At 35.9% G+C, this 26404-nt stretch overlaps 1 protein-coding gene across 1 annotated transcript; it reads left to right on the top strand.

Moving 5' to 3' along the window:
* Positions 1-2415: 2415 nt before the first annotated feature.
* LOC131874309 (ribonuclease 3-like protein 3) lies at positions 2416-19156 on the top strand. The gene is made up of 5 exons (XM_059217617.1): positions 2416-2599; positions 17110-17237; positions 17365-17514; positions 18089-18174; positions 18898-19156. The coding sequence occupies exons 1-5, from the start codon at positions 2416-2418 to the stop codon at positions 19154-19156; spliced, it is 807 nt and encodes a 268-aa protein (XP_059073600.1).
* The last annotated feature ends 7248 nt before the right edge of the window (positions 19157-26404 follow it).

Raw genomic sequence — 26404 nt, 5'->3', positions numbered from 1 at the left:
CCAAATGACCCTATCATATACCTTCAACATATCAAGCTTAACCATCCTTGCTTCTGAGCCATGACCAAATGAATAATCTCATGGACAACAAGGGCCCCTTCAGTTGTTTCCCTCCCTAGTACAAAACCTCCTTGTTGTTTAGAAATAATCCTTGGGATAAAGTGATCCAATCTTTAAAATATGGCCTTGGTGACAATCTTATAAATTGTGTTACACAACGAGATTGGTCTATAATCAACAAAGGATAACAAGTTAGACAGCTTAGGTATAAGAAAAATAAGGGTAGTGTTAAATTGCTTCAACAGATTACCATGTTTTCTAGATTCTTCTACCATGTACAAAAGTGTGAAAAAGAGGTAGTGTTTTAATCCACATTAGCTTACAGTGCACTTTTTCATAGCATTTATCAATTGAGTGTATGTCAAATTATTTTCTCTTACAATTCAAATTTTATTTGATTTGACTTGTCCAAAGATTGTTTGATAGGTATCCAAATGAATATGAAACACATATATAAGTAAATATAATTATCTAAAAAATGAACTTATGTTATATAAATCATAATTACAATAGAATTGGCTACTTAAATATTGTGATTATAATAACGCTAACTAATAATTCTCAATTTTCAACATTCAAAATGATTATAGATCTTAAAATATTTATTAAATAGAATTGAAATCGTCATATGTATTTGATTAAAATATTTATAGCTATTTCATTATTATTGTGAATTTTCAAATAATAATTAATAAACTATATTTTATATTTATTATATTTTCTAATCTTAAAATTAAATAATTATTTTATTAAAATAAAATTATATAATTTTAACTATAGCCTGAGTTGATCTAGTGGTGGAGAACGTATTGAAATTAATTAATAATTATAATCTTAAAAAAAATTAATTTAAAATCCATATAATTACAAGTATAATTTAATCTATATAATTATAATATTGATTAAAATAGTTAATCTTAAATCTATTTTTAGTTATTTTAAAATTTATATATAAACAAAATTTTATTATTTTACTAAAAAATATTTTAATTAATTAATAATTTTAATTTTAATCAAATTGAATTTAAAATAGATGTAATTATAAATATAATTTAATCTCTATAATTATAATATTAATTAACAACTTAATTTTTAATTATTTTTTATTATTATTTTAACAAATATAAATAAAATCTTATTATTTAACCCTTAATCTTAAAATCAATTCAAAAAACAAAATAAGACATAAAGCTAATTTCTTTAACCCTCAATCCTAATTAATTTTAATTTTAAATAAAATCAATTCAAAAAAACAAAATAAGATATAAAGGTAAAACTTTAAATCTTTGATAATGTATGTTCTATCTTATAATTTCACAAATTTTATTATCGATTAATTTTTATTTATTTTTATCAGTAAAGTCACAGCCAGATTATATTAAGAATATATAGAATTTACAAAGCAATAGTTTTAGCAAAGTCCAAAAAGTGCATCCAATTCCTTTTTGTAGAAAAGAAGGAATACAAGCAAACACTCCATATGAAAGTCTGAGAAAACCCTAAAAAACAAGAGATTAAAGTCTAAATGAAAGAAGCTTAGTGTCCTATAAAGAGAGATTATCGATTAATTTTTATCAGAAACAACATTCAAAATGGATTCCCAAAGGCTGCCACATCATGGAAAGCCCTCCCACTCAGTGATCTACTTGCTGGAAGTTTCTCGGTGTCTGTCCAAGGCACCTAGGTCTTTAAGTCCATCTGGAAAGCCTGGGAGCATGTGCATAGACTTATCTGCAACTCTAGCATTGACTGTGACAATACTATATGTGGTGAAAGGTCGATTTGGTGGAACCTCCACCACAACTCTAAGCCATTGGCCTTAACCCAAGGTTGTTCTGTTAGATTCTGGCATAATAAGGGGATCAAGTATCTTATGGATATCCTAGAAAATGACAACCTCATCACTTGGGAGGAACTTAGTAGTAAATTTAATCTCCCTACTTCGCATAAGCGGACCTACAATATGATTAGAATGCCTGTAACACCCTCAATCTCCCTAAGAACACTCATGTCGACACCCACAGGTACCTCTCATTCCTTTGGAAGGATAGTTCCCCCCTCCCTAAAATTAAATCCAAAGCTATCTACAACTTGCTTAACCAGGACACCTATGTTATCAACCATGTCAACACCCTATGGAATGTCCACCTCAGCCCTACCATGTCAAGAAAAATTGCTTATAAATGTTGGAAAAAAGTCCGCATCAAAATTTTAGAAATCTTCTTCACGGAATAGATAATAAGTGGATGAAAGAAAAAGTAGCTCAGGTTTTGGCCATTGCAGAGGACAATTTTTAATGAGAAATTGAGCGAGTTGGAAGAGATTTTAAAATACAAATTCAAGAGAAGAAATCTTATGGAAGAAGCCCTCACCCATTCTTCTGTGACAAAAAAATGTTGTAAGCAGCTGGAATTATTGGGTTTGAAGGAGTCTGAATACTTGGAATATATGAATGGCTGTTCATATGAACGCTTGGAGTTTGTGGGAGATGCAGTTTTGGGTCATTTGATTACAGTTTATTTGTACGGAACTTATCCAGGTGTAGACACTTAAAAATAATTATTTTAATTATTTTTTAATTCCTCACATAATTACTTAATTAATTATGTTAATTAAAATTCTTCTCAATATTAATTAAATATAATTAATATTGTCACTATAGCATATGATTGATTTATTTAATAAATCAATCCCTTTCTTTATTCTTCTAAAAAATCAAATCCTCACAAATCTTCCTCTTAGCTAATTAATTTCAATTAATTAGTTAACCTACATGATTCCTACAAATCATCTCCTTAATTCATCATTAACCTAATAAATTCTTCTAGAAACTCCCTAAACTCACTTAACATTATTCTTTTAGTCAAATTCTCCTACAAATATAAATCCCACCTAACATTTCCTCTAATTCCCCTCCTAATGAGTCGTTAATGGCTAATCATCATGATTAGCCACAAAGTCAACTCTTTGTCCTTTCATCCAGCCACTAGCTTTAAATGCTCTTTTTCAAGATGAATGTAAGATTTTCAAAATCTCACATTCCTCTAGGCATTTCCCTCTCCCAAGGAATTTTTAATTCATTTTTATTCTTCTAATCCCCATAATATCCATTTTTGGAGAATTTTTAATTCCTCCAATGCATCTTGTAGAGTGTGGAGATACGAAATGCCTTTAAGGCATATTTCTTGGTCTCCACACCCTCTCTTGGACCTTGTATGACCTCACAAGTAAATCTTAGCCCTTCATCTCGAATTCATCCTAGCCATCTGTTTTCCTCTCCTCTTCCTATAAAATAGGGTTCCATCCCTTCATTCAAAAAAACATCTTGAAATTCAGTAAGCTTATGCTGCCCTTTTGAGCCCAGGAAATCATCTTGGCAACTTGATCATTTCATCCTTATCATTTGTGCACAATATTGGAGAGTCATCCACATCCAGCAATTAAAGGAGCACATCAAGTGGAGCATTATCAAGGGGCGCCTTCACTTCATCAAGCTCAATCCGAAGGAGAAGGTAAAATAGCCAGGTGAAATGGTCTTTTTATGATATTTTAGCATTCTCTATGTTTATTTCATTATGTTTTGATCAGTTTACCTTTCAAATCTATTTTTCCCTCTTCATTTTGGCACGCCCGGTGGGACTCACGTCCCTGAGAACTAATGTTATTGTTTTTTTTTTAAGGTTTTTGTGAGTTGTGAGACGCAGGTTCCAGAATAGCGTGACTGCAGAAAAAAAATATATACATATATATATCTTTTTTGCAGGTTCCAGAATCATGGCTTTGCATTTCTGTGCGATAGCTCCTCCTTATTCTGTTATGTTTCTTTCTTTTCTTTTCTGTTTCTGTTGCAGCACGACAGCTCTGTTATCTGATTTGTTATTTGATTTGTTGTCTGTTCTGTTTTAGTATAATCTGTACGAAAGTAGGAGAGTATGCTCTTGTCTATATAGACAATCAGAAATCCAGACTTTTCACTTTTCTATTCTATTTAGCACGACTGTATGCTCTGACCGCAAGAAAGTGTGAAAATAGGAGAGTATGCTCTTGTCTATCTAGACAATCAGAAATCCGAACCTTTGACACTTTTCTATCTGTGTAGTGCTACTGTCTGCTTTGTTAATCTGTCTGAAAATTTTAGGCGCTAACTGTAGTCTGCATTTAATTTATTTATTTCCTGTTATCTGCTCTGTTTAAATATAATCTGTCCGCCCGCAGGAAAGTGTGAAAGTAGGAGAGTATGCTCTTGTCTATCTAGACAATCAGAAATCCGGACATTTGACATTTTTATTTTATTCTGTTTAGTGCGACAATTTGCTCTATTAAATCTAGGGTTTCTGTTTACTCTATTAAATCTAGGGTTTCTGTCTGCTCTGTTAAATCTAGAGTTTTTGTTCTATTAAATTTACGGTTTCTGTTCTGTTAAATTTAGGGTTTCTGTTCCGTTAAATTTAGGGTTTTTGTTCCGTTAAATCTAGGGTTAACCAAAAAAAAGTAAATTTTTTTCTGTTTTTTCGCCATATCTTTTTTATCCTGACTCCATTATCCTTCAAACTTCAGCATATTCTTTAAATTGTCATTTTCCACATTTTCTTTCTTGGAGGCCTTATCTCAAAAATCCACTTTTTGAAGCCCAAAATCCCATATTTCTCTATTTTTAGGGTTTGCCATAACTTCTTCCCTTTTCATCCAATCACCTCCAAATTTTTCCCATATTATCCATCTTCAACCTTTGCTTCTTTGTCCCTCTTGGACAAATTTTCCCATTCCTTCATCTCTCCTTCAAAATTCCCATTTTTTCACTTGCATCTCCCTCAGAAAGTGGTAAAAACCTATTCAAACCCCATTTACCCATCAAAGCTTTCTTCAAATCCACATTTGTCATTAGTAAAAAAGTTTTTATTCATGTTTTTCTATTTATTCCCAAAAAATTAAAAAAATTAATATTTTTGTCATTTTGTTGATTTTTTGCAGGACGCTTGTTGAAGACTATTTTTCCAAACTACTAATCAAGTTGTTTTGCAGGACGCTTTTTGAAGACTCCATTTTTCAAACTACTAATCAAGTGGTTTTGCAGGTTGCCTAGCTGATTCAACCAAATATTGTGCATTTATTTAAATTAGGCACCTAGATATTAATTAAAATGGAATGAACCATTGTCTTATGTGTCTTTAAGAAAAGCGTAAAGGTAGGAAAGTATGCTCTCGTCTTACTAGATGATCAAAAATCCAGACCCTCCAACCTTTTCTTGTTTGATTGTGTGTTTATCTTTAGCGGGTCTGCCCTCCCAACTTGCTCTTTGAGAAGGTAAGAGGGGAACGACCCAAGTGAGTACACCCGGACCTGGGGTTCCCAACTCACTATAATAAATAGGCCATTGACTACGAAAGGGTTAATGGTTGGGGCTCTATGAGAGTTCACTCTCACATTGGGTGCTTAGTAGGATCCTAGAGATCTCAATCATGCTTGCGTGACTACTAAGTTCTTGGTGCTTCGTTGGGCTATAGGCCTCAATTGCGCTTGCGCAACTTCGAAGGGTAGCTCCTAACGGGAAGACTTACTAAACACCTTGTTCATAGTGGCCAAAAACCCTCTAGTCATTGGTGCAGGAGGTCGGACCTCTGAAGCGGCCCATATTCTTACGGCCCTTAGTAGAGACACAAAGTTCGCCATGAGGAGTTTTCATGGGAATTGATGCTTGGCTGCCCTGAGAAGTGAGTGTCGTGGAGGGGAGCCAGTGGGGTCAAGCATCTAAGTGTCCGCTCTGGGTAAGCATAGATGGGAAACCAATTGGGATTCAATGACTATTGTCCTTGCCAGCCTTAAGAATGTTGTATATGAGCATGACTGTCTTTGAGATAATATGCATTTAATCATTGTGTTTGCTTTGTTTTATACATACTTGCCAAGAGTAGACTAAAAACACATCACTATCCCCCCAAAAAAAAACTTTGCAAAAATATTTGTCAAGACACAAACAAATTGTCCAAGTTATTACCCACACCAAGTTCAAAATTGCGTCAAAACTCCGTCCGTCCCATTTTTCATAAGCCTAAGAGAGAAGCTAAGAGTTTATCCTCTACGTCAACATTCAAGTTTGTCCCTTGAAACACATACTATCATCCAAATCAGGGTGGTCATATCCCTTCATACAACTTGCCATTTAAATAGATCCTTCATGTTCATGCCAAAGACAACCTAGTCATCAAGTTTTCTTCTAAATCATCACTACCATACCTTCTTCATCAATCATCACAAATTTCTTAAGTCCTTTCATCCTCAAATTTCTTAAGTCCTTTCATCACAAATTTCTTAAATCCTTTCATCCTCGAATTTCTTAAGTCCTTTCATCCTCAAATTTCTTAAGTTCTTTCATCACAAATTTCTTAAGTCCTTTCATCACAAATTTCTTAATTCTTTTCATCACAAATTTCTTAAGTCCTTTCATCACAAATTTCTTAAGTCCTTTCATCCTCAAATTTCTTAAGTCCTTTCATCACAAATTTCTTAAGTCCTTTCATTCTCAAATTTCTTAAGTCCTTTCATCACAAATTTCTAAAATCCTTCCATCACAAATTTTCTAAGTCATTTCATCACATTTTTCCTAAGTCTTTTCATCACAAATATCGTGTATGGTTGCAACTCGATCCCAAAAGAAAAAGATGGCTAATCAACAATATGGCATGCCAGACATTGGTGTCCTATATGAAGATCCCACGCAAGATCATACACAAAGTGGGCAACCAAGCGATCAAGATCAAAGCCAAAATCTTGACATGGTTAACCAAGATGAACTTTGTCCGGAAGTGCAAACTTTCCTAGCGGATTCTTATAACCAAGAGATGATAGAAAAGTTTATTAAACACAATCCTACTGCACTTCTGAAAACTCTTCTTGAACATGGAGCTCAACTTCCACCTGAATTTAATAGATCCGCTCTCGTCCAACAACCACAAGGAGACCTCGCTCCCACACAAAGTGCTACACCTACTATTCAAACTCAATCAATTGCAGCCCCATCAATCATCCAAGCCCAATCAATGCCACCCGCGACACCTCCCACCACGATCTCCATCCCGCCTTCTTCCTTCTTACCATCCATACCACTATCAAATCCAATCTCATCCATTCTCCAACAAACTTCTATACCACCTCCTTCTATTCAACCACATATTTCTATTCCACAAACTTCCCTTTCTCCCAACAATGTCGCAAATTTTATCTAGACCGCATTCAATCCCGTCACAACAGTTGGTAGACCGCAACCAACTATCACACGAACCCCAGCAACATCAGTCATCACATCCCACGTTCCCACTTCCTCATCATATCAATATATTGGTGGTGGTGCACCTTCTTTAGTTCATCCAATTCTTGGGGCAAATACAATTCATCAATATCAAAGTCCACAACAAGACCTCATCAAGGAAATTCAAGACATGAAGAATATCATCAAAAACATGAAAGAAAAGACTAATAAAAGGAAAGCTTACTCATTCGAAGAGTTTTGCCCTTGTCCTTATGACCCATCTATATCAGTTGCACCGTATCCCCTGGGATTTGAGATCCCTAAATTCACCAAGTATGAAGGCAAAGGAGACCCTCGCGACCATGTCCGCGAATTCCACATCTTATGCCAAGAAGTCTCCTATAGTGACCTTTATCTTCGCAGACTCTTTCCCAAGAGTCTCACGGGAGACGCCCTGGCATGGTTCTCATCTTTACCACGAGGTTCCATTGTCTCTTTTCCAGAATTGGCAGAAAAATTTGTGGCCCACTATGCATACAACATGGGTAATGATGTTTATATGATGGACCTATGTAATACAAAACAAAGGCCTGGAGAAACCTTCACCAATTTCCTACAAAGATGGCGACATCTTATCAAAAAATTCCAGTGGGACATGTCAAAACAACATCAAATTGAACTATTTCAAAAGAACTTGGTGCCTGAACTTTCAAGACCTTTAATATCTCAATGTATCAAATCCTTCCAAAAATTGACCGATAAGGGCCTCGCCCTCGAACGTGTCTTGTTGGAGGAAGGAACCTTGAAACATTACCAGAAGTCATCACAAAGTTCTTCCTCTTATCATAACGACAAGCCAAAATTCTGGGCTAAAAATAAAAACATGGTCAATGATGGTGTAACTAATGTGAATCGGGTCCAAACCGTGGCCACTCCCCCAAAATCCACCACCAACAATCAAAATAATTCAAATCAATCTCAAAAACCTCACAACAATGTCTCAATCCAAGGATGACAACCCCAATCGAATAACAGGACTCCAAGAGATTTCACTCCTCTTGCTGAGCCTATTGAAGTGGTGTTTCAAAAACTTGTCCAAGCAGGTATAGTGGTTTTTCCAATCACTCGCTCGTTTGATCCCAATCAACCTAAACCAAGATGGTATAATGAAAATGAGTATTGTGAATACCATCATATCAAGGGACATGATACACGAAAGTGTATGAAACTGAAGATCTACATACAAGATCTCATTGATAGAGGTGAGATTGAGGTAGCAAATGCAAAACCTGGTAATAATAATGATAAACTCAAAATATACCAAGAACCCTTCCCAAAGCATGATAAAGGAAAAGGCTCATCATCTAACGTAATGGATTATGACTATGCTAATCACGTAACCGGTTTTGATTTTTTAGTAAGTCGCATTGAACCTGCAGACAATCATGTCAATGTCATAACCATCCAAGGAGTTAATCCTCCTTCTTCCCAAAGCAGACCAAACCCGGCTAGAATAGTCATTCAAGGTGCCACGCCTTCCACCTCCCATTTCCAGAATGACTATAATGCAACTACACGTTGAGGAAGAGTCACCATCCAAGGAGTTCCTCCCCCACCAAACCCTCCACCCATGTCTTCCACCCGCCGATATGACCTCCTTGATCAACTTGGGAAGACACCCGTGCAGATCTCCATTTTGGAACTTCTCAAGACTTCTCCAGTCCATAAAGAAATTTTGGAACAAGCCCTTCTCCAATCACGCGTTCCTGATAACATCAATGCCACCCAATTTCAAACCCTCATTGGAAACCTTGTTTCCCAGCAACACATTGTATTTAACTCCAAAGATGCTCCCGCAGATGAGGACCATAACAAACCTTTGCACATCGAAGCTCTCATCCACAAGCACAAGGTCAAACGTATCCTGATAGATGGTGGATCCGAGCTTAATCTGTGTACATACAAATTGATAAAACAATTGGGACTTTCTGAGGATTTGATAAACACATCAGGAAGGATCACAATAAAGGCATATGATGATGCAGAAAGAATTTCAAAGGGCGTGATCTCCTTACCTCTTCAAGTGGGCCCCATTACAATTGAAACCCCTTGCCAAGTGCTAGATCTTGATCTCCCCTACAACATTCTCCTCGGGAGGCCATGGATTCATTCCTTGCAGGCCGTACCCTCCACCTATCACCAATGCATCAAATTCCCCTATAATGGAAAAGTGATCACTATCAAAGGTGATCCCCAACCTTTTCAATATTGCAAACTATTAGAGGGGAAGCATCTGTATCATTGCCCATTAAATAGACCTTTGCCAATGCTTCCATCTGACACATCAAATGTTGCCTCCACATCATCCCAACCAAATAATCAAATCAAGATCTTGGATAATGGCTGTGGAGAATACAAATTGGAGGACGTCTTATTAATAGGAAACCTCCCTCTCTCTCCTAATTCATTTGGAAAACCAAAAGAGCTAAAAAAGGACCCGAAACCAGTCATGCAATGCCAAAGCACCACCTTCCAGCAATGGGGCCCACTTGATAACGAGAACCTCGAAGCAGATATCTCTTCATGGCTGTACCGGGAAGAGGATGATGATCCAACAAGAATATCCAAAGAAATGTATCCAAAAGCATTTGTCATAGTTGAAAAAATGGGTTACAAAGGACATGGTCTGGGACCAAAGGAGAAAGGAAGAAAAGCACCCATAAATCCTATCTCCTACAGATACAACAGAGGCTTGGGGTACACCCCGGTGCCTAAGATTACTATCGTTGGTGCCCCTTCTAGTCCTTCTTTGGATATCGAAAGCACTGACGAAGAGGAATTCCATGAATTGCCCTATGAATATGAGAAAGATACCTTCTTCGATGCTTACATCAATACTATTACCCCCGTAACCCCTCCCACTTCACATGAGCTACATCTTGTCCATCCTGAACTCATTGACTGGGGCCAACGAGACAAACCCAACTTAGATATCTGCGTCGACGATAATGCTCTCACTGCTCTCCTAACAACGCAAAATATGGAAGACTGTAATAGAATTGAGGGTATTCAACTACACAAAAAGGGATACTTTGGTAGTCAAGTCAATGCCCTTATCCACAAAAAAGATAATAAAAGAAAAAGATATGATTTCCTAGGTGAAAACCTCCCTGAAGCGCCTTTGAATGAACAAGAAATAAAAACAAAGGGCATATCTGAAAGTGAAAACCTGGAAAAAGCACTTGACGATGAGGGATTTGACCTCCCTACCATTGGTTACCTTCCATAGGACAAATCAAATTTGTTGATAGAAGAAACAGACAGCATCAACATGGGCACTGAAGTCATTCCAAAAAATGTGCTCATTGCCAAATCCCTCACCGAAATCGAGAAACAAGACTTCATCAACTTCCTTACAGAGGTTAAAATCAATTTTGCATGGTCCTATTCTAATATGCCAGGGTTAGATCCTGCCTTGGTGGTTCACAATCTCGCCGTCCGCCCAGATGCAAAACCTGTAAAACAAAAACTCCGCAAAATGCACCCGCATATTGCTCTCTTGGTCAAGGCAGAACTTCAAAAGTTGTTAGACGCAGAATTTATTAAACCCATAGACTACGCTGAATGGGTCTCCAACATTGTGCCTGTCGGCAAACCTGCTGGGGGCATCCGCATTTGCACAGATTTCCGAGATCTAAATATAGCTTGTCCTAAAGACGATTTCCCGCTCCCAAACATAGATATGATTGTGGATCTTACAGCAGGACATGAAATGCTATCGCTAATGGATGGGTTTTCTGGATACAACCAAATCAGGATAGTAGATGAGGATCAGCATAAAACTGTATTCACAACACCATGGGGTACTTTCTGTTACCGGGTCATGCCTTTTGGCCTTAAAAATGCTGGAGCTACATATCAACGGGCAATGACAACAATTTTTCATGACCTCTTGCACAAAATTATGGAGGACTATGTGGATGATCTGCTAGGCAAATCCAAGACAAGACAAGAGCATATCCCTATTCTAAAACAGATCTTCGAAAGATTGGAAAAATACAAGCTGCGCCTAAATCCTAAAAAGTGTGTGTTTGGCGTCACATCGGGAAAACTACTAGGATTCATTGTTTCTCGCAGAGGCATTGAGGTTGATCCCGCAAAAGTAAAAGCTATTATGGAAATGCCTCTGCCAAAAACTCTCAGACAACTACGCAGTCTCCAGGGAAAACTCCAGCCTATCAGAAGTTTCATTTCACAGCTAGCCGACAAGTGCCATCCATTTGCACATTTGTTACGTAAAGACACAAAAATCAAATGGGATTGCCTCTGTCAAAAGGCCTTTGAAAAATTAAAAGAATATCTAACATCACCTCCAGTTTTGATGCCACCTACCCCTGAAAAACCCCTCATTTTGTACATATGTGCTACTACAGTGGCATTGGGGGCATTGCTGGCGCAAACAGATGATCAAGGGAAGGAATACGCCATTTACTACATCAGTCGGACGCTAGTAGGATATGAACTCAACTACACCCCCATTGAAAGGGAATGTTTGGCATTAGTATTCAGCACACAGAAACTACGACACTATATGCTAAACAACAAGACAAAATTAATAGCTAAAATTGATCCACCTAAATATCTCCTGTCAAAAGCTGCTCTCATTGGCAGAACGGCTAAATGGGTCATGCTCTTAAGCGAATTTGACATTGAATATGTGGACAAAAAGGCAATCAAGGGACAAGTCATTGCAGATCAACTGGCTGAAGCTCCACTTCCAAGCGACCATCCTTTTCTCACAGAATTACCAGATGAGTTCATTATGACTGTTACCACATCCTCCACATGGAAATTGTATTTTGATGGCTCCTACACTCAAAATGGATTGGGGGCAGGAATATTATTGGTCACACCTCAAGGAGATGGCATCCCCAAATCATACAAGATAGCCTTTACATGTACTAATAACATAGTAGAATACGAGGCCCTCATCACAGGTTTACGCTTGGCTATCCATTGGAAAATAAAGGAATTACAAGTCTATGGCGATTCCCAGCTCGTCATAAAACAAGTCAATGATGAATACCAGACAAAAGATGATAAACTCCTTCCCTACCGTACCATGGTTGAAGATCTTAAGCAACATTTCACGGAAATCAAGTTTGATCAAATCCCACGAACAAACAATAGGGCTGCAGATGCAATGGCCACCATTGGCTCCCTCCTTCAAATGCCAGCACATAGTCAGAAATGCGAGTTCTTGGTCGAGCAATTGTTTATACCGGCATACGACCTACCAGAATCTGAAATGGTGTGTGTTCTCGTTGGTCCAGAGTCCCCTTGGTAACAAGAAACCTTCGCTTTCCTCAAAGACAACACCATTCCCCCACATCTCACCAAAACCCAACAACAAACTTTCATCCGCCGATGTGCCCGTTACACCATCCTTGCAAACACCTTGTTCAGAAGGCATTTTGATGGTTCCCTCCTAAGGTGTTTAGATAAACAAGAAGCCAAATGGGTATTACGCGAAGTACATGAGGGCATCTGTGGGGCACACTCAAGTGGACTCACATTGGCTAAAAAACTTTTGAGAACAGGATACTATTGGCCTAAAATGGAAGAAGATGCATACAACTATGTGAAGAAATGCATCCCTTGCCAGCAACATGGTGACAAGATTCATGCACCGTCACAAGAATTGCAGCCATTCATTACACCATGGCCCTTCTCGCAGTGGGGGCTCGATCTCATTGGGAAAATCCACCCTTCATCTTCCAACGGACATAAATTCATTATCACCGCCACCGAATACTTCACCAAGTGGGTAGAGGCTATCCCTCTTACTTTCACCACCGGCAAGCAAATATCCAAATTCATCTTAAACTACCTAATCTGCCGATATGGCATCCCAAAAGTTATCATCACAGATAATGGTAAACAATTTAAAAACCAAGATGTCAAAGAACTCTGCCAAAAATTCAACATCCAACACCGCTTCTCCACTCCATATTATCCCCAAGGCAATGGCCAAGCTGAGGCTTCTAATAAAACCCTAATAAAAATCCTCAAAAAGACAGTCAATGAAGCGGGTCGTGATTGGCACCTCCAAATCCATCCTGCATTGTGGGCCTACCGCACCTCCATCCGCACCCCCACAGGCGCCACTCCTTATTCCCTAGTATTTGGTTCTGAAGCTATCCTTCCCCTTGAGATCGAGATCCCCTCTCTAAGGGTATCGCTGCAAAACATCCTACCAGAGGAAGAATACAGAATTGCCCGCTTACAAGAGCTAGAATTGTTAGATGAAAGGCGCCTCAAGGCCTTGAATCATCTCCGGGTATATCAAAACCGTCTGCGCATGAGTTATCATAAAAAAGTCAAAACCTGAGAATTCCAAGTTGGTGATCTTGTCCTCATGGAGAATCAGAAAAATCTACAAGAACGAGAAAAGAAAGGCAAGTTCGAGCCTAACTGGCTTGGACCATATGTAATCACAGCGAAATATGGATCAGGAGCTTATCAATTGGCTACTCCTGAAGGTGATCCTTTGGATGATCCGATGAATATCATGCACCTCAAAAGGTTTTATGCTTAGTCCTCAGAAAGTCTTAAATTGTCAAAAATAAATAAAAATAAAAAAATGAACAAAAAAAAAAGATCCTGAAAAAATTGTCACTTTGGTGCAAACCTGGCAAACAGGCACCTTATGATACAAAAAAAAAAAAATTAAAAAAAGAAAAGAAAGAAAAACCACTTGGTGGCGCTATGGACAAGTACCTTGGTGAAAACCTCTATGCAGATGCCAATTTAAATAACCGGATCCACTGCCTATCATGTTGATACTACAAATCATCTGCCATCCAGCCCACCCATGGGCAACATTCCTTCTTTTCCACCTCCCAATAAAACATGCGTATGATGATGAAGTCTTCGCCTGAGTCATGAACAAGGAATGTCCCATTGAAACTGAGATTTTATGCCTCTGTGTGTAAGCTTCAAGAAGTCTTGAGAAACAATCCCAAGTCCATCCTAGTTCTACTCTTGGCAAGAGGTATCATGTGGTCGCAAGGAAGAGACTTGTTAGATTTTTTTTTCATATAGGCTTGCATCTTTTGCCCTACAAATGCCACTATTTACGACTGCCTGGGTTCTTCCATATCCAGGTATGTTATGATAGGTGCATATTGGGGCATATTTCATAGTATGGCATGTTTTGGATCCTTCTTGTATAAACCGGCGACCTGGTACTAGTGTTTATCAACACTTACCTTCTCGTATACAAGAGGTATCGGTGTGTTTGAGGGTTTCCTTGCACAAACCCACAACTTTGTATTAGTGTTTCTTAACACTTGCATTGTTGTGTGCAAGAAATTCCCGTTTGTCTACAGACTCAATCCACGCCCTGGGTTTCTCATGGCATCCTGATTTCTATAAGTAGTGGTGCAAGTCGCTCAGGGCAACGTCAAACTAGGTTGGCTCTCCACATTTGTTGTGCACAAAATCTCACCATCATTCCATCAAATCCTAAACTCAATAATCTCATGGAGTTTTCAATTGCCCCCATTTTCCTCCGCGGTCTCGCTTCTCTTATTCTTCTTTCCAAATACCTCACGACTACTTCATATATCTTCCTCATTTATCCCTTCCACCCTAATTTTTCTTCCTCTATTTTTCTTTTTTTTTCCTCACATAATCAATTATGATTCTGATTCATGTCTTATACAGGATGTATTCCTCCTGAAACCAGACGGTGTGATCTGATCATGTCTTATACAGGATGAATCCTTCCTTAAACCAGACGTTGTGATCGATCATGTCTTATACAGGATGTATCCTTCCTGAAACCAGACGTTGTGATCTGATCATGTCTTATACAGGATGAATCCTTCCTGAAACCAGATGTTGTGGTCTGATCATGTCTTATGCAGGATGAATCCTTCCTGGAACCAGACGAGCTGATCATGTCTTATACAGGATGAATCCTTCCTGAAACCAAACGCTTTGATCATGTCTTATACAGGATGAATCCTTCCTGAAACCAGACGCTCTGATCATGTCTTATACAGGATGAATCCTTCCTGAAACCAGACATTCGTTGTGATCAATCATGTCTTATATAGGATGAATCCTTCCTGAAACCAGACGCTCTTATCATGTCTTATACAGGATGAATCCTTCCTGAAACCAGATGCTCTTATCATGTCTTGTACAGGAGGAATCCTTCCTGAAACCAGACATTCGTTGTGATCAATCATGTCTTATACAGGATGAATCCTTCTTGAAACCAGATGCTCTTATCATGTCTTATACAGGATGAATCCTTCCTGAAACCAGACGCTCTTATCATGTCTTATACAGGATGAATCCTTTCTGAAACTAGACGTTGTGATCAATTATGTCTTATACAGGATGAATCCTTCCTGAAACCAGACACTTTGATCATCTTTGTCTTATACAGGATGAATTCTTCTTGAAACCAAACTGAATCTAGATCTTATCAATCAAATAAAATAAAATCTATCGGGATATCAATTTCGCAAAACTCCAAAGATCAAATACCTCAATTGATCTCCCGAGGGGGCATCACCATACCGTAATTTATAAATCAAGAGCCGGGGCATCCTATCAAACCAATATCAACATCAACACAAGATTATTCTTTGAATCAATGCGTCATCACACCTCGCTTCAAAGAGGGGCAAAATGTAGACACTTAAAAATAATTATTTTAATTATTTTTTAATTCCTCACATAATTACTTAATTAATTATGTTAATTAAAATTCTTCTCAATATTAATTAAATATAATTAATATTGTCACTATAGCATATGATTGATTTATTTAATAAATCAATCCCTTTCTTTATTCTTCTAAAAAATCAAATCCTCGCAAATCTTCCTCTTAGCTAATTAATTTCAATTAATTAGTTAACCTACATGATTCCTACAAATCATCTCCTTAATTCATCATTAACCTGATAAATTCTTCTAGAAACTCCCTAAACTCACTTAACATTATTCTTTTAGTCAAATTCTCCTACAAATATAAATCCCACCTAACATTTCCTCTAATTCCCCTCCTAATGAGTCGTTAATGGCTAATCATCATGATTAGCCACAAAGTCAACTCTTTGTCCTTTCATCCAGCCACTAGCTTTAAATGCTCTTTTTCAAGATGAATGTAAGATTTTCAAAATCTCACATTCCTCTAGGCATTTCCCTCTCCCAAGGAATTTTTAATTCATTTTTATTCTTCTAATCCCCATAATATCCATTTTTGGAGAATTTTTAATTCCTCCAATGCATCTTGTAGAGTGTGGAGATACGAAATGCCTTTAAGGCATATTTCTTGGTCTCCACACCCTCTCTTGGACCTTGTATGACCTCACAAGTAAATCTTAGCCCTTCATCTCGAATTCATCCTAGCCATCCGTTTTCCTCTCCTCTTCCTATAAAATAGGGTTCCATCCCTTCATTCAAAAAAACATCTTGAAATTCAGTAAGCTTATGCTGCCCTTTTGAGCCCAGGAAATCATCTTGGCAACTTGATCATTTCATCCTTATCATTCATCCTTATCATTTGTGCACAATATTGGAGAGCCATCCACATCCAGCAATTAAAGGAGCACATCAAGTGGAGCATTATCAAGGGGCGTCTTCACTTCATCAAGCTCAATCCGAAGGAGAAGGTAAAATAGCCAGGTGAAATGGTCTTTTTATGATATTTTAGCATTCTCTATGTTTATTTCGTTATGTTTTGATCAGTTTACCTTTCAAATCTATTTTTCCCTCTTCACCAGGTATTAAACCAGGCATTTTGACACGTTTGCGGTCTGAAAATATTAAAAATGAAACTTTGGCGCGTGTTGCAGTCAAACATGGATTCTTTAACTACCTTCGTTTCGAATTCCCAGATCTACCAGATATGGTAATATATTTTTTCCAAAAATATTTTTTTAATAAAATATGCTTAAAATTAAACTTCAATTGAAAATAAGGTTCAAATCTTATGATTTTTAGATTGAATGATAATGTTGGAATTTTATGATTTTTAGATTGAGAAGTTCATTCAAGCTGTAGAAAATGAATCAAAACCACATCTCTCAGACCATTCAAAAGCTCCGAAAATTCTTGCTGATATGGTGGAACCTATTGTTGGTGTTGTGTTTGTGGATAGTGGAAATTCTGCAAAGAAAGTTTGGGAGGTATTTAATCAGTAACTCTAAATTATTTTTATTCTATTATCTTTTGATCAAGAATTAAAAATAATTTTTGAAAGGATTTAATAATTGTTTATACAGTTCATGAAGATAAGTAGTAGATTTCTTAATTAAAACTATATGCAAATATTTTTTAGTAATGTTTCAGATCCTACTGTATCATTCATTATCAGAATAAAATGTATAGAGAATAGATAAGATCATTTAGAGAACAGATAAGATCATATTGGATGATCCATCTTCATAACAAAATGTATAGAGAGCAAAGAGTATACTACATGATCTATCTGTTTGATGAAATGTATAGAGAGTAAAAAAGTCAGCTTTCTGATCTCTATACATTTCATCCTGATGATAGATCATGAAATATGATTCGAAAAGTAGATGACAAAAATTTGCTACTAATCTTTTACAAAAGTAAGATAAATTGATACTTATAAGAATTATATTTTTTATAAATGTCAGACAACAATACAGCTATAGCCAAACAGCCATTGTTCTTTTAAATTTTGTTATGTTATAAATAGAGAACTAACGTATATAAATATGTGTATGATAGGTATTTGAACCATTGTTACAGCCCTTAGTTGGCCCAGAGACACTTGAGATGCATCCAGTTGCAGAGCTTCAAGAAATTTGTCAAAGGCAAAGAAAATTTATCGAATACAAATTGTCTAGAATGGACAATCTTTTCATATATGTTGATGTATATATTGATGGCCAGTTGATGGGAAGCGCTAAAAATGAAAGAAAAGACTTGGCAAAGAGGGCAGCCGCTAGAAATGCCTTCCTAAATTTCAAAAATCAATAGAAAGATCATATTGTTTTGTAAATAATCTAAATTTAAAAAATCAATACAAGGATCATATGGTTTTGTCAACAATCTTCTCTGGTCATTTGGAATTCACTAGAATTTATTGCAGAGACTAAGGATTCATTGAGACTCGATAAAATAGAAATAATTTTGATTTCAATCTTTCTAATTTTATGTAAGTGCAATAGTGAAATGGGTATTATTCATGGGTTTTTTAAGCTTAGGTTTATTTTGAGAGGAATATTTGGATATACAAATATATAGGCATATGATATAATTTTATTTAAAATCAAGTTCCTTGTTTTATCCTTTTCATTTATTTTACCATACATATTTCTTTACATACTTAACTATTTTATCAGTATTTATACAACATGCCTTGCCCTTGCCTCTCCACCTACCTATTTCTTCCTCCTCGGTAATTATCACTAAACTTGGCCCTCCCAAATTTTCCTCACCTGCTGGTAGCACTCTCAAAGACCAAAACCCACATGTTCCAAGGGAAAGAGCAAAAGCTCGGGTAAAAGGAAGTGAATTGTCATCGACAATTTGAGCTCTGAAGAGAATGAGAAAGAGGACCCAAATGTTGGGATTGAAGGGAAGAGGAAATCGCACAAGCTTGCCGCCTGTTATGAGAGCGGCACGAAAGAAGAAAAGCATGCTGCTATTGAGACTGAAGAGGACATTGAGGAGTGCGATGGTGGGAATAAGAATTTTGAGAAGAGTGATAAGGAGGACACGTCCATTGGGGATGTTGGTGTTGGTGATTATACAGGAATTTTGGCTACTATTGGCCCTCCTTTGAACTCTTAATAAATGAAGGTGGAGAAGGTGGACCCTCCCAAAGAGATAGAAAAGGTGGACCCTGTCGAAGAGCTAGAGAAGGTGGACCCTACTGAAGTGTTGGGACTAAATGTTGGGGACAAGGTGGACCATGAGAGGGAAGGGGACAATTTGGTTAGCGCAGTGAAGGGAGAAGACAAGGGGAGGAAAGGGACTAGCAAGAAGAAAGGAGTGAAACCCTAAAGGTGGGTGAAGGTGTTGAGATGAGCGGCCAGTCCGTGGATGGTGAGCTGCAAGCCTTGAAATTGGAATTACAAGAGCTGAGAAACAACCTAGAGAGTCAAGGGGTGGATGCAAAACTGTAAGCCTTAAAGATAGAGATGAGAGAAATAAAGAGAAAATGGGATGCTCACGACAAGCAACTGACAAACATAAACAAGTTTTGTATAAGGGTGATGCACAAGGAGCTCCTCAAGTTTCTCACTAAAGACTGGGACAATGTCCTCAAATAGGTTGGGTTACGAAAGTTTGATCCCTAGGTCTAGGTGTTTCATTTCATGGCTACTATGGACTTACGGAGTTTTATCCTTTGGTGATGTTTATTTTGATGATATTATTCTGGTTAGACTTTATGTTTTTGTTATTGGTTAACTTTTTGTTGTGAATGTGTTGTTAATGCTAAATGCCTTCAAGTTGTGTTAAGGGACAGTGCCCTTGTTTTCGTTGCTTTTAATATCAAAAACATGGTTTAATTTTTTGAAGAAAATCAAATATTCTCTTATGTAAATTTTCCTAGTCTCTACAAACTAGTGAATATTGATTATTTATTAAATTTTAAAAAAAATGAATTATATCCAATCCTTTGGCTAATATAGAAGGTGTTGTGGAGCTATTATAATATATTCAAAAAAAAAATTATATTCTTGGTCATGTTAGATTTTATTTTATTTCTATATTATTATTTTATCTTAAGTAGAAATTTGGGTCAACATTGTTTTATTCTCATGTCCACCACACACTATAAAGGTAAGAATTCAAGGACAAGGAAATGAAAGAGTCTAGCATTAGCTTTGTTCAAATATGAAACGTTGTAGTTCATTTTAATCTAAAATGTTGGAGTTCATTTCATCATAATCATGTATTATTTTCTTGAGATAGGTTCTAATATCTTATTAAATTTTAAAAAATCAATTGACCAATGAATATTAAGAAACCAAGAAATTGAAGCTTCTATGAAATTGAAAAGATTGAATTTAATGCAACAATGGAGTATACTTAGGGTCCAAAATTTAATTGTATTGTTGTCCTAAAGATCTAGGGGACTTGGAATTCAAATCTAAAATATTAATGAATTCAAGTCTAAATGGAAAGCGAGTCTCAAGGGTTATTGAAAATCTCAACAAACCCCAAGTTCCCCATCGAAAAGCATTAATCATAAATTTGGTTCTATTGGATGTGTCAGAAATTTTAAATATGTCCAAAAACTCTAGATATCCAAAAAGCTCCATAAGAAGGTACAAACTTACTTCTTTATTTATTCTAGCATGCCAAATTAAGCTTGAATCAAAGTGTGTAGAGTAAGTATTAGAGATTTGAAAGAAAAATCAACTCATAATGAATCAAAGTATGTAGAGGATAAGTATTAGAGATTTGAAAGAAAAATCAACTCATAATAAATGTATTAAATTACAAAGTATTAGGGATGTGTTATTGATGTAAGAGTAAACTAAATATAACTAAACTAACTTCCAATCTCTGATATTTCTAAATAATTAAGAAGCTAAGCACTTCATTAAATATAAAGGATTAGTAATATTTAGGGCAAAATGCTATGGGCCTATCGAGCCACAATATTGATTTCCCTGAGATGATTACACAAATACTCATGATCATCTTCCATTATTTCTCATGATTTTAGTTTTAAATTTTCTAACCTACCAATGTCAAAGGCAAGCCACTCTAAGTCCTAATCATCTGCATCTCTAACATTTCTAAAGACTAAAGAAACTAAGAACTTTATTCAATATAAAGAATTGATAACATTTAGAGAAATTTTTCATGGGTTAGTTGAGTCACGATATTGATTGTGCTAAGATGATTAGCATAAATAGACACAAATGCATGTGATCAGTAACATTTAGGAAAAATTGTCATAGGTTTGTCCAATGGTAAGTTTAGAAGAAACTCCATCTCCATGACAAAGTAAGAAGGAAGAAGTCTCAAGAATAGCGTCTTTCAAGAATAATCAAGTGCATCTAAAGATGTATCATCAAAATAAAGAATAATCCAAATCAAGGATTGAATGGAGAGACTCAAGAACATCCTCCAATGTGATATAAGCAAAGATAAGAGTTACACACTCAAGCATGTCCTCCAAAGCTATAGAAGAAGAATGACAAACCAAGTTTGAAACATCTAAAATCAATCCATCCAACAACTACAAATTTGAAAACCAAATGTGTCCTACTCTACTAAAGTCTTGGAATCAATGGAAGTGAATTTACATCAACTATCTCTAAAGAAAAATTTGGAACGCCTAAAGCAACCTTGTCCTAATCTCAAGTTTAAAAGTACTCCAAAGTATCAAATTCCCTAATAGTATCGCAAGCATAGGGTATCCTTTCTAAAAAAGTGTAGAGGCATATTGCAATCTAAAATAGGATCATCTGGGAATGGTTGACTATCAGGATCTCCATATAACTCCCAAATTTCAGTCCAAAGAGCATGAAGAAACTCAAAACCAACAATAGACTTCAAAATGTCATCATATACATGCATAGCAATAACACATATGACATGATCAATTTTGCAATTCCAAACAAATTTTTGACAAGGAGTGTTAAGTAGGAGAACAAGATTATACAAATGGGACAACAAATGAAGTCATCTAAGATGGGTGATAAGGCCACCTCTCTAATCCCTATAGTTACCCCTCAAGATAATCAAAGAAGGGTGAAATGAAAAACCCATTACATGCTATGACATTTTTCAAAATCACAAAGATAGAACCATCACATGAATAGAGAAACTTCCAAGATATTATGCACAACTAAAAATGAAGCCCCCCAACAAATAGAACTTCTCCAAGATATAGCATGTCCAAGTAATCAAGTTGATGCCTCAAATTGCAAAAACTCAATAAATAATACCTGGAGCTGAATTTGGAAAAAGTGCATGGACATAATGATATAGCTCCTTATCACCTTTCTAATGTCATTTTGAATCACCAAAGTTGAACAATGTAGAAAAAATTTATGAGCTCAGGAGTCCAAAAGGGATTTTCCACTTCAAGATACAATAAATAATGTGAAATGGAAAAATACTAAGAAATAAACTATTGCTCCAACTCCACCCGCCAAGTGTTCGTCTACCTTAAACCCTCAAGGACTTTTTAATTTTTTCCTAGCACTCCACCATGATCAGATTGGTGACCAAATGACAACACCTAAGAGCCTAGGGGTTATTCGTGGCCCTCCTTTGGCTCCATATGGGCCTTTTTTTCAAATTGAGATAACTTTTGATCCAGGAGGCAAAAAAATCAAAGAAGATATCATTGGAAATTTGATTTGTTTCTTCCTAAGGGGAGACATGTTGTTTGTTCATTATTGAATTTTCTTTTGGCTTTAGAATTACTTCACTGGTTTTGATGATACTTCATTATGGGAGGACAATATAGTCTCTATGTTTCCCTTCATTGGAAGGGTTATGTATTGTATCCTTGTGATGGATATAGTTCTTGGAGGGCATTAGTGTTGAGACCCCCATACATCACTTATTCTATCACTTGTACATGATTTGCATTTTCTCTCTTTTGGAAAGGAGTTTTGTCCCACAAGGTTTTCTCCTCTTCTCCAATTGTGAGAGATTAGTTGTGCTTGGGTACCTAGCATTCCTTAGTTGTACTTGGGTGCCTAGCACGCCTTAGTTGTTAGGAACCATATTGCATTTTCATTTGCATATTGCATCATCAAGTTTAGGATCTTACATCATTTGCATAATGATCTCACTCTCTAATTTCCACTTAGGGGGGGGTGTTAGTGTGAATGAGGTGATTTCCTATCTAGTTATTAGTGGGAACCTATTCACATGTTAAGTTTACTTAGGAGTTAAGTTAGTCCTAGGTGTCACATTCTAGGTGTTATTATAATGGAGCCATGTCTAATTATTTACTTTTAGTCATTTAGATATTTAATATTTGCTTTAGGCATTTATTGTTATGCATTAAGTATTTAATGTTTGTATCAAGGGTAGTTATCATACATCATTACACCTTGCCTATATGTTCAATATGCTTGTACATTGTAACATAACTCAGTATCAATTGATCATTTTGCAGTATTCATGCAAGCTCATGTTGCAACACTCTCTTTTGAAAGGTATTTCCTCGGTCAATCCTTTGAAGTTTGTAGCTTCATTAGCATTGCAAAAAACTGTCACGGGTATATCAAGTCACTATATTGATTGCCCTAAGATAATGAGCACAAATAGGAACAAATACTCATGATCATCTTCCATTTTCACTCATGCTTGTACATTTTTTATTCTCTAACTTGCCAATTTCAAAGTCGGGCCAATTCGGGTTTTGATCATCTGCATCTTTGACATTTCTAAATGATGAAAAAGTAAGCACTTGATTATATGTAAAGAATCAATAACATTTGGGAAAAAATATCATGGTTCTATCGAGACATAATATTGATAACTCTTAGATTATTAGCACAAATAGGTATAAATACCCGTGATCATCTTCCATTGTCACTCATTTTTAATTTCATAGTCCTAATCAAATTTGTGTTGAGATTTCTAAATAATGAAGAAACTAAGCACCTCATTAAATGTAAAGAATCAATAATATTTAGGGGAAATTTTCATGGGTTTGTCGAGTCATGATATTGATTGCTCTAGAATGATTAGCACAAAGAGGAACAAAAAACCCATGATCGTCTTCCATTGTTGCTCACGCTTCAACTATTTTTATTTTCTAACCTATGAATTTTAAATTTTGGGTACTCCAAGTTTTTGACCATCTATGTCTCTAACATTTCTAAATAATGAAGGTTTTGGCTCTAATATTTTAAAGAGTATATGAAAGACTTGGGAGTTTATCAAAATAAGATAAAAGGTAATGAGTTATATAATGAATAGAAAAATAAAATCTGCAGTTTCAAGTTTGGTGGAACCTACAATGGAAGAACAAACCCCTTGCACGCATGCATGGTTGCTCTATTTAAAAATAGGATAGTAAAGAGATTAAAGATTATGGAAACATCTTGAACAATGATCACTTGAAATATTGGGCCTCCTTGAGTGGTGAGTATAGTCTACCTCAATCTCACATGAGAACATAGGTAGTCCTTAGGAGAGCATGGAAGAGCTTTCATTATCCTATGCAGCTTGGTTTTGACATTGAAATTTATGATAATCTCAATGGTGTAATGGAACTTCCCTTTAAAAAGTGAATTCCAAGAAGATTTACAATACTCTTGCTCATTATAAGGAGGTTGTTAAGGACCTTAATGAATGTTGGCATTTAAATTTAATCATAGTCACTCGTGTAAAATATTTAAGCACTCTTCATCCTATGTTTTTTATTAAAATAAGCAGCAAAACAAGGGTGTTGGACATGTATAAAAACAGTCTGTAGGCAACAAAAAAATAAAAGAACAAGGGTGTTGACCCTTAACAAACTCAAGTCAAACACGCCTTCAACAGCAAGTCAAGATACCACTATTAGAGGCTTATCGAACCAATAACAGCCCAAAAGGAACTAACTCAAGAGTGGGAAGAAACACCCAAAACCTAACACGAAGGAGTTTTTACCTTTCCACCTACAATAAACAACAGTCCAAGAAATACTATTATTAGGACTATCGTAAGAAGAATCAAGCAGGGAAATCCCCACAGAGTTTCTATCCACAACAGGAGCAGAGTATTGTTGCAAAACAACAACTCACCAGGAGCAGATCATTGTTGCAAAACAAGAGCAACAGGTTCATATCCAAAGGAGGCCACATCAATAACAACCAGAGGGCCAGTAAGGGGCTCAATAGTAAGAGGCACAACTTCATTCTGAGAGGGGTCATCATCGTATGTTATTAAGCCTTAAAAATTCTACTTTAAATTTATCCTTATGTTGAAAATATTTCTTATCAATATAATTCATATTGAACCAATTAATACTGTGGCTTCAATTTGTAAGACCCTTGAGACTGTGAATAATTTTTTTTTACCAAATAAATTTGATTATTTTTTTATTTTGGGGGTTGGGATAGCAAAGGCAACTCCTCTTGAAAAGAAATATTATTTGGTTATGTCAAAGAGCTTAGTAAAGCTTTTAATCTCTTTAAGTTGGTTTTGACTAGTGATATTTTGTGGTGTTTATATAAAGAAAAAAGTGAGGATTGTTTCCAAGGTAAAAAAGAGAAAGTTTGATGAGTTTTCAAAAAGACTCATGTTTCATTCCATTTCCATGTAGGTTGCATAACTTTGGAGTTGTCTAAAGAGAAATTGTGGTATCTTATGGACACAAGTCAAGTTAATTTCAAGAGGTGTAAAGTGAAGCCAACGAAATATTGGCCTTATGCCAAGGATGAAGATAATATTTTTTTAAATAACTACTTGGAATTTAAAAAGAAATACAATAAAAATTATACTCACGAAATGCTTCTTGAGGACGTCGATCTCAAGGAGAAGCAATGCGCTCCTAATGAAGACTACAATCTTGAAGTTGTCAAATCTAAAGAGAGTACTCCTAAATTGATCCTCCTATTGGATAAAAAGGACAAGTTTAGTGAATGATGGAACTACTGAATTTTGTGCTATTTTTGTACTAAATCCCTATATGTTGGTAAGCATTGATCTTCTTTTTGGGGTCTTATTTATACTTGAACTGTATATGGTCTTTTCTAAACCTATGCTTGAAAGCAATTTTTATTGGTAATATAAATCAATTCAAAAAATGTAGTGTTACTCCTACACGCATAAATAATATTTTTTAATTATAAAATTATCAATATGTAAATATCTTTTTTTTTAATTATTTTAATTATTAATTTAATATTTATTTTTGTTTTTACTAAAAAATAGATCATCAACACTAGAATATAAGATTGATTATTTTCTCAAGAAAAAATATTAAAGTTTGTAAAAACATATATGATTCATTAGAAGACGGATAGTATTGAAATCATGTTATGACAAAAATTTAGGGCCCCTCAAAATAATTATCTTTTTTGTACATAAGACTTTCAATATTTATTTTTAAAATATCTATAAAAA

The sequence above is a fragment of the Cryptomeria japonica genome, chromosome 3 (assembly GCF_030272615.1).
Source record: "Cryptomeria japonica chromosome 3, Sugi_1.0, whole genome shotgun sequence".
NCBI classification, from domain to species: Eukaryota; Viridiplantae; Streptophyta; class Pinopsida; order Cupressales; family Cupressaceae; genus Cryptomeria; species Cryptomeria japonica.
This window is presented reverse-complemented; position numbering and strand designations above follow the sequence as displayed.

Bases quoted from the DNA above. Each gene is read 5' to 3' on its own strand.
- LOC131874309 (XM_059217617.1), top strand. From the start codon at position 2,416: ATGGAAGAAGCCCTCACCCATTCTTCTGTGACAAAAAAATGTTGTAAG. The intron at 2,600-17,109 runs GTGTAGACACTT...CCTCTTCACCAG, and splicing joins TTTGTACGGAACTTATCCAG to GTATTAAACCAGGCATTTTG. The intron at 17,515-18,088 runs GTATTTAATCAG...TGTGTATGATAG, and splicing joins CTGCAAAGAAAGTTTGGGAG to GTATTTGAACCATTGTTACA.